Source organism: Euprymna scolopes, chromosome 3, assembly GCF_053919585.1.
Source record: "Euprymna scolopes isolate OS-2025 chromosome 3, ASM5391958v1, whole genome shotgun sequence".
In the NCBI taxonomy this organism is placed as follows: domain Eukaryota; kingdom Metazoa; phylum Mollusca; class Cephalopoda; order Sepiida; family Sepiolidae; genus Euprymna; species Euprymna scolopes.
In genome coordinates this window covers 84,004,736-84,017,330 of record NC_136484.1, presented here as the reverse complement: position 1 = coordinate 84,017,330, position 12,595 = coordinate 84,004,736, and the positions used below count along the sequence as shown (strand labels likewise).

At 31.7% G+C, this 12,595-nt stretch overlaps 1 protein-coding gene across 4 annotated transcripts in view; it reads right to left on the bottom strand.

Annotated features, from left to right (window-relative positions):
* Window positions 1-12,595, bottom strand: part of LOC145256644 (cell cycle checkpoint protein RAD17-like) — a 113,237-nt gene that overhangs the window by 75,456 nt on the left and 25,186 nt on the right. For 2 of the 4 annotated variants that reach the window (XM_080115591.1, XM_080115590.1), the window contains 5 exons: window positions 11,980-12,204; window positions 10,924-10,998; window positions 10,477-10,621; window positions 5,646-5,782; window positions 455-507 (listed from right to left, as the gene is read on the bottom strand). In XM_080115591.1, the coding sequence (XP_079971717.1) occupies window positions 455-507; window positions 5,646-5,782; window positions 10,477-10,621; window positions 10,924-10,998; window positions 11,980-12,204 (635 nt within the window). The remainder of the gene's footprint in view (window positions 1-454; window positions 508-5,645; window positions 5,783-10,476; window positions 10,622-10,923; window positions 10,999-11,979; window positions 12,205-12,595) is intronic. The other 2 variants (XM_080115593.1, XM_080115592.1) reach the window with 1 other exon arrangement.

Genomic DNA, 12,595 nt, shown 5'->3' with positions numbered 1-12,595 from the left:
TTCATTATTCCCTATTTCTTTTTTATCAAATTTTTGTTTTTATTTTTCCCTTAAATAAATTTAATAAGAATTATTTTCTTAGTTATTAAATTTTGAATTCTCATCTTTATTCGATTTTGTTATCATACTAGGCAGTTTTCTCAATTTATCAACAATTGAAAAATTGAAAACAAAACAAAAACATTATGAATACAATAATTATATAATAATGATACAATATTATGAATACGATATTATATGAAATGGATATCTATGATAAGTAATCCTGAATATCAAAAAGATAATGTACACTTTTTGATAAATACTATGAAAAAATATTACTTTGAAACCAAATATGAATTCAAATAAAATACAGATTTCATAAACATAAAATAAATTACAGTGTAATAAAATGAAAATGTTATTTTACTTCAAAGCTTTTTACTGAAATGGGTTCAAATCAAAGATAACTAACCTTACAATTTCATGAAAAGTGGATGGATGCTGAAAAAATGTATTGGGATAATCCTAAAAATCAACAAAAACAAAAAATTAAAACTTGAAGAGGAGAAAAAAACAACTAAATGCATAAATAAAGCAAGGAAACAAGTCTGCTGTAAGGCAGTATACTTTGGCCTTACAATGTGAGGTTGTACTAAAGTTTTATCTGGGTCTTACTTCTGTATATTGTATGAAGAATTCTCAAATTTATACAATAGAAACATTAATAATTCCAAAGCTATTTAAATGATCAAGCTGAAATTTTGTGTGGTGATTATCTATGAGGTGCCTTCAATAAGTTTCCACACATTTTTGGTACAGGCATTTAAAATTGTCATAGACGCTTGAAAATTCAGTATGTTATTGCTATACAGCTAATGAGATGACTGACCAATTTTTATGATTTCAGGTTCAAATGAACAACTACAGCAGAAATTGGAATACACCTTATTAAAGCCTGGTTGTTACAGTTGGTGAATTTCAAAAATGCAATTTGAATGTGAGGACACTTTAGAAGAACAATATGCAATAAAATTCTGCTTTAGACTTGGAAAAATACCACAGAAATGTATGAAATGCTTCAGATTGCTTTTGGACCATCTTGCATGAATCGAGCATCAATTTTTGAATGGCATAAAAGATTAAAGGATGGCCGGAAGTCTCTGAGGGATGATGAGATGAGTGGGAGGTGTAAGGAAGTCAGAACACCAGAATTGATTGGCCAAATAAAGAATTTCATGTATAAGGACCGTCATGTGTCTACAGAGACAATAAGTACACAGTTTGATGTCAGTGTACACACAATATATATATATATATATATATATATATATATATATATATATATATTGTTACGGACCAGTATGAAGCTGAGTCGGGGTGGATGTCCCCTGGTAAGAATCTTATGACTCTAGGTCAGCGCTTCACCCTACGTTGTCCGTAACACAATATAAAAATAAAAATAAAATAATGACAAGTAAAGTGTCGTCCACGATTTGTGACCTATTTGACACGTTGTCTGAGGTTCTCATTAGCACATTTTGTTCCGAACGATTCAAACTCAAAGCAAGAATGACACAACGCTAAAATCTTAAAACACAAATTTTATTCAGCATCCTTAAATTTAATATCACACCGCAATAGGTTGGGGTGAGGTCGGATGATAAAAAAAAAAACATCACAAAAGAAAGAAAAGAAAACAAGGTGACAAACAAACAAAAAATAATATAAGAGAAAATGTATATACCATTTCCATTATGGTATGACAGTTCGGCCAAGGACAAGGAGCGGGGATATCGGGATGGGGAAATCATAATAGTTACTTAACTTTATCCAATTGGACTTTCGTGTTTCATAATGTCTCCGCAAAGTTCATCATTCGCAAGATTTTTCCTGTTTGGTTTCTTCTTGAATGGGGACACCCGTTGACATGACGATATTTTTGTTCGTTGCAACCCTCTTCTTATTCATCTTTAATATCTTTGCCGTGAACTTTCCATGATATCCATTTTCGTCCGAAAGAATTCAACTCCTGTTTATTTCAGGGGAATCTGTTTATGCTGCGCTTTGGGCATTCCTGAGCACCACCGGCTCATAGTGAGTTTTTTTTTTTTTTTTTTTTTTTTTTGATTCATTATTCGCTCAAACGTAAACAAAACAACCGGTCCATTGACACTGTTCACTGCTCTCCCTAGTCTCCTTTTCTTCTCTATCATTTTTTTTCTTGCCTCTCAATTTTTTTATACGAACGCTATCCTTTTTTCACCGTTGACAAAACGCTCAGTTCAAAAACTGCTTTCTTTATTCGTCCGCATCGATTTCACTTTTTCTTTCTCTCCCTTTCCCTTTTCATCAGCTTCGCTGACAGTGGGCTCTCTCGCGCATTGCATTTTCAGAGAGAGGGTGTGTGTACGCCTCGAACGCTAGTGCATTTATTTATTTGTTATTATTATTTATTTATTTATTTTTTTATTGAATTTAAATTCACGCTCACCGAAGGTGAGGGGGGGGGTGCATGCTTTCATATTTATATTTGAATTTAAATTCCCTAAAAGATAAAAAAAAAAAACTATTTCTTATTCCATTATGATTATTTCTTAATTTATCAACCGATATCAATCGCCACTCCCATGTTCGTTAACAAAAACATGTCGGTGAAAATACGCAACAACCATGCGCTAAAAACGCCACAACCATGTGCTAAAAACGCCACAACCATGCGCTAAAAACAGCAACAACCCTTTCAACAAGAAAGGAAAAAAACACAAAATTCAATTTTTGCAACGAAACAAAATAGTACACTTTTTATTTAATTTTTGGGCGAAGAATAAGATATAAATGCAATAAATGGCACAGATATTTTTGCATGTATGAAAACTCATCTAAAATTAATTACAGCACTGTTTGTATTTTGGCGTTAGTTGACTATAGCATGAACACTTTTTCATAAAACAAGCGACTTTCACAGGAAATGGTCAGAACAGCAAGGAGCCTCTTTAACAATGACTTTGAAGTGCTCAGTCAAGTGAATCAAGCTCAGCAGCCTCTAGCAACTCCAGCTCACACCTGCAGCATCTCCTCATCTCCACTCATATCTGGCTACCCGTTCCAGTGACCACTGACATCCGACTACCCATACCAGTGCCCACTGACGACGGACTACCCGTACCATTGTCCACTGACGACGGACTACCCGTACCATTGTCCACTGACGACGGACTACCCGTACCATTGTCCACTGACGACGGACTACCCGTACCATTGTCCACTGACGACGGACTACCCGTACCATTGTCAACTGACAACGGACTACCCGTACCATTGTCCACTGACGACGGACTACCCGTACCATTGTCCACTGACGACGGACTACCTGTACCATTGCTCACTGATAACGGACTACCTGTACCATTGCCCACTGATGACCGACTACCCGTACCATTGCCCACTGATGAGCGACAACCCATACCATTGTCCACTGACGTCTGACAACCCGTACCATTGTCCACAAACATCTAGCTACCAGTTCCTTCCTTAGGAACACAAAATCTCAACCTTGTGAGATGCCTGTTCTCACGGATTCTGAATCAACTGTTGTACATTTTACTCTTTTCTTGGTAAACAATAAAACATGATATCCGATTGTGTTTGTCTTTTTCTTTGCTATAGACGTTACTTTCCTTTGCCTTGTGTTTACTTTAGTAGTTGTATGGTTTCCTGGCACCTTCACCCCTCTCAACCCTCCACAACAATAATACATCCTGGTTATCATGAAGAGTAGAATGTAGAGAACTAAAAATTTATTCTCTACTTCGAATTTCATCGAATAGTTGTTGATTGATGACAGATATCTTACCATTTTTAGGAGCTAGAATTGCTCTCTCTATTAGCCATACACAACTTACATAGTTCTTGGCTATATTTGAGTAAACTTTGCTTTGGCTATATTTGAGTAAACTTGAAGTACTGTGAACGATGAAACAATTGATACAATGCCTGTAGTAATAAAATGTTGCAATTTAGCTATCACCTATTTTTATAAGTAGAATGGCACTGGGTCACTATTGAAATCTACAAGCATGTTTGTAGATAATGTTTATCTTGATGTACTCACACAAATGTTAATACAAGTATTGAGCTCATCATCAAGACTTCCACATGGAATAATAGGAAAAGCGTGTCAGAAGTCATCTGATAATAAAAGCATGATATCACATCTCTTGAGATCATGCTAATTTTTGTCACTATTAACTACAGTATGAAAAACATGAATTTGGTTATCATTTAGTGGTGTGATGCATTTCCAAACAATTTATGCTCGCTCATGCAGTTGATAACTAATTTCATGTATATATGCAGTAATGACCGCATTTTTATTCAATCAATCAGATGAAGTAAGATTCAACTTTGTCAGTGTTTTATCAAAGTCATATCTTTGACATGAATGAGAGCCATATTGAAGATATAGTTTGAAAAATATATCAACTTCAGGATGTTGATTGCTTTTCCTGAAAAGGAAATTTGTTTTTGTTTTTTTTTTTAAATATTTTACTTCAATGTAATTTTTCAGGAATCAAGAGACATTTTCCTAACACTTAATTTCTATAGGAGATACATAAATAAGTTTTAATCAAGACATTATTCTTCCTGTTAAACACCAAGTCAGTAAAGAAGTGCAGAAAACTAATTTTCCTTTTCCCAATTAACTACTGAACTATATTAAAGTTTTCCTGTATTGTGAACTTGGTTGGATTCCAGGACAAGAATACATCTGGTTTGGTCTTAGCAAAGTGTGTTAATCTATGATAGATTTTTTCATATTGAAAACGTCAACTGATATGTTCTAATTTCACTTTTAAATTCCACTTAAATTAGCTTTTTGTGTAAAAAAATGTTCAAAGTTGATTTTGTGTGAAAAGGTTTTTTTAAGCAAAATAAAAGTTTAAAATGTTAGAAATATGTTTGGTTCAAGGAATAAAATCTAGATCCCTTTACTACTTGTGACTGAAAAAGAAAGCTTTAATTCTCCAGTCTAATGTGCTATTGATGTACCTATTGTGGACTGATGCATAAACAGATACAATTAAACATTGATCTCATTGTAGAGAATATTTGGATGCATGCATGAACCAATTATTATGACAACTGGAAGACCTTTTTTTAACTGCAGCCAATGCATGACAACACATGTATACTGAAGTAAATAGAAAAAGCACATTTATGCTTGTGAAAAAGTATCATGTTCAAGAGTCTATTGGTATTGATTTGCCACTATTTTTTCTTCTGCCCTAGACCAAGGTCACAAAATCAAAAATCTTAGAGTGATTTTGACCTTTGGACAATAGCCTACTATTACTACCCCGACACTGAAATGCTAAAACAAAGGTACGTTTGAATGTGAATGAAACTGAAATTTTGTTTCTAGAAGCATGGAACTGAAAAACATCTAACATGCACACAAAGCAGAAGTCTTCATGCTGCTATACACATTGTTGAAAATGAAATCACTTTATAAAATATATATTAATATAAATTGCAACCAAAAATAAAAAAACTAAAGCTTGATGCCAAAAAGAAGAATTAGTCATTTTTCCTAAGATTGTTATGTTTTTTATAATAAATAATATAAATTCTTTAAAATAAATATAACAAACAGATTAACTCACCTCAACTAAAACTAATTTATTTTTATACTGATCATCTCCAAAGATATTCAAACTTCTGTATTTATTTGCTCGAAGGAGGAAATCTTGGAATAAGATTTTTTGAGACTGATAACCAGATCCTCCTAATTTAGTATATTCTGAAATTAAGAAAAATAAAAACACATAATCTTTAAAAATCATAAAAAGAGTTAAAAAACAAAAACAGCTTGAAATTGTCAATTTATGGTTAAAGCAATCACATGCATTTGAGATATTCCCTACTTCTGCGCAGTTGAAATATAGTTTTTTTTTAAAAATTTTTTACACTACTTATCAAGACCCAAACACCACTCTGGAATAAGGGTTATTGAGTTTAACAGATGAGATTAGTAATGATGGTTGTCAACTGGTTAGCAACTAATTATTTAAGAGGATTGCTCTACAAGAAGTTGTTTACATTGGATTTGAAAACGGGATTGCTATAGTCAGCCAGAAAGCAGCTCTGATATTATGCTATTTTTTGTATGCATATTCAAAGTATCATCTGGCAAAAATTGTTTTATTTTTTATATATACAATCAAAAAACATTATTAGATGAAGTATGGTATAAAGACTCTGGAAGTCGAGTGACTCAAAGGGGGCACTTTTTAATTGACACTGGTTGACTACCAACACACGTCATTTGTAAACAACCTGAGTTGTTTGTTTTATTCGTTGATTTTAAATACTAAGGAAAGATTTTTTTTTTTTTTAATTGGGTGGGGGGGGATATATTTTTATGTAGGGTGCAGTTTTGGGGGGGTCCTTTTTTTTAACACAACTTTTCAATAAACAGAGATTGTGTCTATCAAGTAATTTTTTGTTTTAAAATGAATTCATTCTCTATGATTATTCAATTTCATTTTTTCGCTTTTAGACATTAAAAAAAAACATTAAACATTTTTTAATGTAGGCTACATTTTTTATTTTTTTTCTTGGTTCTCATGTAATTTTTTTATTGCTGTTTCTACTCTCATTTTTTTCTAGCTCACATGCCCCTATTTCGAATTCATAGCAGTGGGCCACTTGTTAGATAAAAGTTAAGCACTCTCCCCATATTAAGAATGATCTTGTCAACAAACATACACAACCTGAATTGTTTTATTTTATTCGTTGATTTTAATAAACAAACGTAGAGATTGTGATGTGTTTAAATGAGAATTTTGGATGCTCCTTTTTATTATCTTCGGTGAGTGAAAGAGAAATCCTTCTATACCTAGGTAATTTTTATGCATCAAATATTAAATCTTTAGTTTCATTTACAAAACTTTTAATAAACAAACAAAACTCGGCAGTTTACAAACATTTTCATTTTTTATGTAAACAAACGAAATTCAAAATAATTAAATTAAAACAAAAATGATTTCTCTTATTTCAGAATATCACTAAATTTTAAATATCACTAAATTTAAAAAATATTCTAACAAATTTGAAGGTTCTCATTTACCTTTGCATAGAATTTTTATTTGATTAAATAATTTGAAATAAAAAAAATGTTACTGCACTGAAATGATAATATTTAAAAACCATTCTTAATATGATGAGGATGTTTTGTTCCTATTATGTACTAGCAATTTAATAAACAAAAATATCATAAAATTTGAATTTAACTTGAAAATACAATGAAAAAATAGTGTGGTAACATAAGAATGGTTCTCATTTTTATTATTTCAAATTATTAAATCAATTAAAAAAGGTCCGAGAACCTTCAAATTTGTTAGAATAATCTTTTTCCTTAATTACTAAATTTTAAATTTAGTAATCAAGAAAAATAAATGGAAGAGTACAGAGATACAAAAAGTACATGAGAATAAAAAAAAAAAATTTAAAAATGCAGCCTACATTAAAAAAACAAATATTTAATGTTTTTCTTAAAATGCTTAAAAAAAAAAATGAAATACAATAATCGTAGAAAATGAACTTATTTTAAAACTAGAAATTACATTCATTTAAAAAAAAAAATTATGTTAGTTTTTTAGAGGAAAGCTTCATCCAGAAAAAACGCTCCCTATATAAAAAATGCATATCTACCCATTTTTCTTTAAATCTTAATATTAAAAATCAACGAATGAAACAAACAGCTCAGGTTGTGTATGTTTACAAATGAAACTGCGTTGCGCAGTCAACTGGTGTCAATTAAAAACTGTCCCCCTTTGAAGCACTCGACTTCCAGGGTTCTTATTCTTCAGCCACATTATTTTAGGAAAGAAACTTTGCTCTGTAAGGGTTTTACAGGAGAGGACCATAGATTGAAGCTCAGTTGAGCACTTAACATGAAAATAATGACAGAGTAGCCAAAGACTAGCAAACATTTCTTCTGTAAGAAAGAAGCTGTAGAGAAGAGAAACCCCTCACCCCCCACCCCCTACTGGATTTTGTACTCTGTCAAAGCAATAAAGGTTGGTCTGAGCAACAATTCCTCAGATTTGGCAACAGTCCTTCATCTTGGGACATATATAACTTTTATATAGGTAGTAAAGAATTGTTTTAAGAGTGAGATCCTTTTTGGAACAGTAAAATAATCCAACTATTTTTCCAGTGATCTTGACAACAGATTTTAAGTTAAGTTTTCCATTTCAGGTCTGAAGTGAAGGTCAGCCCTAGAAACTTATCAAAAGAGGGAGCTTCCTTAAGGTAAGAGTCATTCATTTCAATTAGGACAAAGGATCAGAGTGATGGTGGTAAAAGGAGAGACGCTTGGTTTTAGAGACATTAAAAGTAACCAGCGATTTTTTTCCCATAGCACAACATGTTCTAGAAGAAAGAGAATCCAAAAGATTTTGATCATTAATTCTCTTTGAAGTGTAAATCTATAAATGGTTGTATAATCTGCGTAAATGTCGATAAATCATCTTAGAATGTGATTTGGAAATCTTTGATGAAAATCAACAAGAGATTGGGTTCAAAATAGATCCTAAAGGCACTCCAGCATTAATACTGAGTTTGACACTTCATCAACAACTACTTTTATGAACATATCAGAGAGAAATGATTTAATAGCTGAGAGGACATTTTATGGCTAGAAATTTTTATGCCAAAGGTCTTTTATATGTTAAGAATTATTATGCTAGAAATGATGTCATTGATTCACTGATGCATATCAGCTGATTATCTTGCAGGATAAAACCCATAGACTGTGTTTGCTGAGGTAATTGACAACTTCTTGATTCATCACAAATTCAAGCAACTTCCAGTATTTTTAAACACTGGACAGACTGAAAAAGTTTTCCAAGGTGTTGAAAAGCCTTTCCCTTTAAGCAACAATCAGACAGCTTTGTAAAAATGAGAGTTAGTTTTGGTTGCAGCTTTTTAAACATTGCAATTGGAATGTTGTCAGTGGCAATTGTTTTGATGTCACTAAGGTTCTTGATAAGTTTAGCAACATCCTAGACAGATAGATGGATGTCACTCAAAGTATTTTCAGTCATAGTCAGGAGGTACATTGCAAAGAGTGAAATTTGATGCAAATTTCTTAACAAAAGTGGTTTTATCAGATACTAGGAAAATCACCTCTGGTCCAGTGATGATGTTTGGTCATGAAGGTCATGAATCAGTTTAGAACCCTGCTTGTTAGTTGCTAAAAATCATGAGAACAAAGTTACTCTAGACTTAATGGATTGGAATATAACTCACTTGCATTTTCTATAACAATTTTGCAGTGATTGCAGGTAATCCTAAAGGCAGCTTTGGTTTCAGAACATCTATTTCTTTAAAAGAAATTGAAATGATGGTTTCTTTGAATATTGGTGGTGGTGTTGCACAGTAAAAATGGCACAAGTGGAATAGGAAAATATTGTTTCAGTGACAAATTAATTCTACAACAAAAATATTTTAAATGCTGTTTTAATAAAGAACTGGGTAAGAGAAACAAACTGGTCTCCCAAATAGAGTTAACTGAGTACTTTACAGATGTCTCATTCACTCTACAAAAAGAAAGGATGTAGCTAGACAACACCCAGCCTGTTTCAGGAGTCCAAATTGAGAAAAGGTCAGTGGAGATTAAAAATGAAGAGCATAGAGTGTATGATAAAAAACCCACTTGGACGGAATATTTAGGATAAGTGGGGGTAGAAACCATCAAACAGAGGGCATTAGTCTATTACATGTATAATGAGAATGTGTGTCTGACCAATACAACTCTGTAATCAGAAGTGATTGATTCAAGCTGATCAAGGTGCATCATGTATGATGACATCGAATTGAAAAATACAGAAACACTAGAGTGTGTGAATTTCAACTTCAGAAGGCTACTTCAGTAAATAAAAAGGTTAGAATGAAAGTTATGTAGAACTCAAGCAGTGGAAATAAAAATAGACACAGAGGGAAATATTCTTATAAAATATTCACTTATAGAATATCACTTCAATAAAGAAAGCTAGTTGGGTAAGCCATTAAAAAAATGTTAGAGGTCAAGATTGTAGAATTTCATAATAGTAATAGTGCAAAAGGAAGATGGATGACAAGGGTGGTGTCAGTTTCAGGTCTTTAAATAAAATTATTAAGTCCACAACTTAAGTCCATTTCCCTTGATTAATAACATACTGGTGCTAGTATAGAAAGCTATTTAACTACTATTAATTGTTAGGTATTTAATTAATAAAGATGCGATGATTGCTGCTTCTCCATCTTTCAATTGCATTTTACATACAAGATTACCATGTTTAATCAATTTTGAAAGAACAAATTGATTCGATTGATTTGAATTATTTTGAGATCCGACTTCTGATGAGATTCGCGGGTATGTTGGTATTATCCACTATTCAGCTATTATTGCAAGAAAAATGTCAATTTAAACAATTTTTAGTATAATACCTATCATGGCGGAATCCATGTTGAATGCAGCAGTTATAGGGTTTGCCCATTCTTGGATTTGACAATTAAGCTCTTTGGAAAGTACTTTGAGAGTAGTGGTTTTCCCAACACCTGCTGGTCCTGTTAACAAAAGTATTGGTGCTGGCTGTGGAGAGAAAAAAAGTAAAGTATCTGAAGGAAATATACATTTGAAAAAGTTTTTATGACTACAGATAATAAAAATTATTTATAAATTTGAAATATGGTTTTAAAAATAAGTATTCTTCTCAGTTTAGTTCAAATTTCTTCAAACTATGACATTGTTTTATTATCTGACAATACAATGCAATTGAAAGGCATACAACCAATGAGAAAACAATTCAAATGATGCAACAAAAACCAATAAAATTAAATTAATCCTTGTGAATTAAAAAGAGACTTTTCAAAGAAAGAATAGACAATGATTACCTTTTTCTCATTTAAATTAAGCTTAAGCCAAAGCTCAAGTTCTTCAATTTTTTTCTTGTGAACTGCAAGATCAACCTAAAAATATTGCAAGCAAATCATGCGTATTTAGATAACGTATTTTTCATCCTTTTTTTTATTTTAATTTTTATTTATATTTTAAAAAGATCCATCAACAGTTAAGAGGAGAAAGAAGACCAAATATAATGTATATAAAAAAGGGAAGATGCATACATGTATTTTCTATATAAATCCTAACTCAAGCAGAAGTTCCTGATAGTAAGAATGGTTAGTTAAAAATCCAATAAGATTAAAAATAAGATTCATCAAAGAACAGGTTAATCTTCTTGCAGAACGATGAACATGTACTTCATCTTACTGTATTCTCTCTTAGACAACGAAACGGCTATCTTTATATAAAATTAGGTATGTGTATAGATTTAAATATTTGTATGTACAGAATTCATTCTTAACTTATTATTCTGCATAGTGGACATCTACTAAGCATAAGGGGTCATAATGTGGGCAATATTTAGTTCAATTTAGTTCCACGCAAATTATGTCAAATGGGAGTAGAAGCCCGTTATGAAAATTCAGATACATCTGATTTTTATGAAATTTGCTAGATGTAATCATACAGATCAAATGTAGTTATGATGAAGACACATCATCTAGGAAAGGGAACGTGTATAGACATTATTTACCTTGAAGAAAAAGTGGTTCTTAACTCAGTAATGTATAATTTACCACAATCAAATTTATTCTAAGAGTGTTTGATCATCAGACTCTCATATGTTAAAATTGGAAAATCCATCAAATGGTGTAAACAAGTTTTTCTTCAGATGATTTTAGAATTTATACAAAAAAAGCAATAGCATGCAATTCTTTTCAGAAAAAAAAAGGTGAAAATAAGCTGGGTTTTTTTTTTTAATGTAAAAAAAAAAAGACAACTATATTTTTCAAGGAAATGTGTTAAAGATGATGACTGAAAGATTTGTTGCATTGTTTAAAAGTGTTTAAAATCTTTGATATTTCAACTGAATGGAAAGAAATACTTACTCGAGATGATGGCGCATATTTATCAGTCCATGTAAGTTCATTGACAACATTTTCTCGTTTGATTACTTGGCTTTGATTAGAAAAATCATTCACTTCTTGTTGGCCAATTCTTTGATGATTATCAAAAGTAGAATTTAAATTCCTCTTTAGAGACTTTAAAGCAGATGGATTGTTGGTTGAGCTCAGGTCAAAATCAAAAGCTGGAGTGACCCATTTTGTTATTTTCTGAATAAAAACAAAATATCTTTTAGAATTTTTCAGATAAGGATTGATAATTTGGAATTTTCAAACTGCTATCTGCAGAATAACACACTGCCCTCAAAGTCAGACTAGACAAACATCGGAGGAATCACATGCTTCACTTTGATTACAAATTTAGAGATGATGTATTGAGAGACTAACCTCGAGCATATAGGTATGTGTTCCTTCTTACCATGTATTGTATTGTATAATATTTTGGCACTGAACAAGGCGCACACTGCTACTTAATTTGACACTCATTGTTTTTAAATCAGTAATAAGTACATTTCTCCATCAAAATAAAACTTATATAACTAGATTCACAAAAAAATTTACTTTAAAATAGTATTTTAATATTTTTGTTGTGATTTGAAAT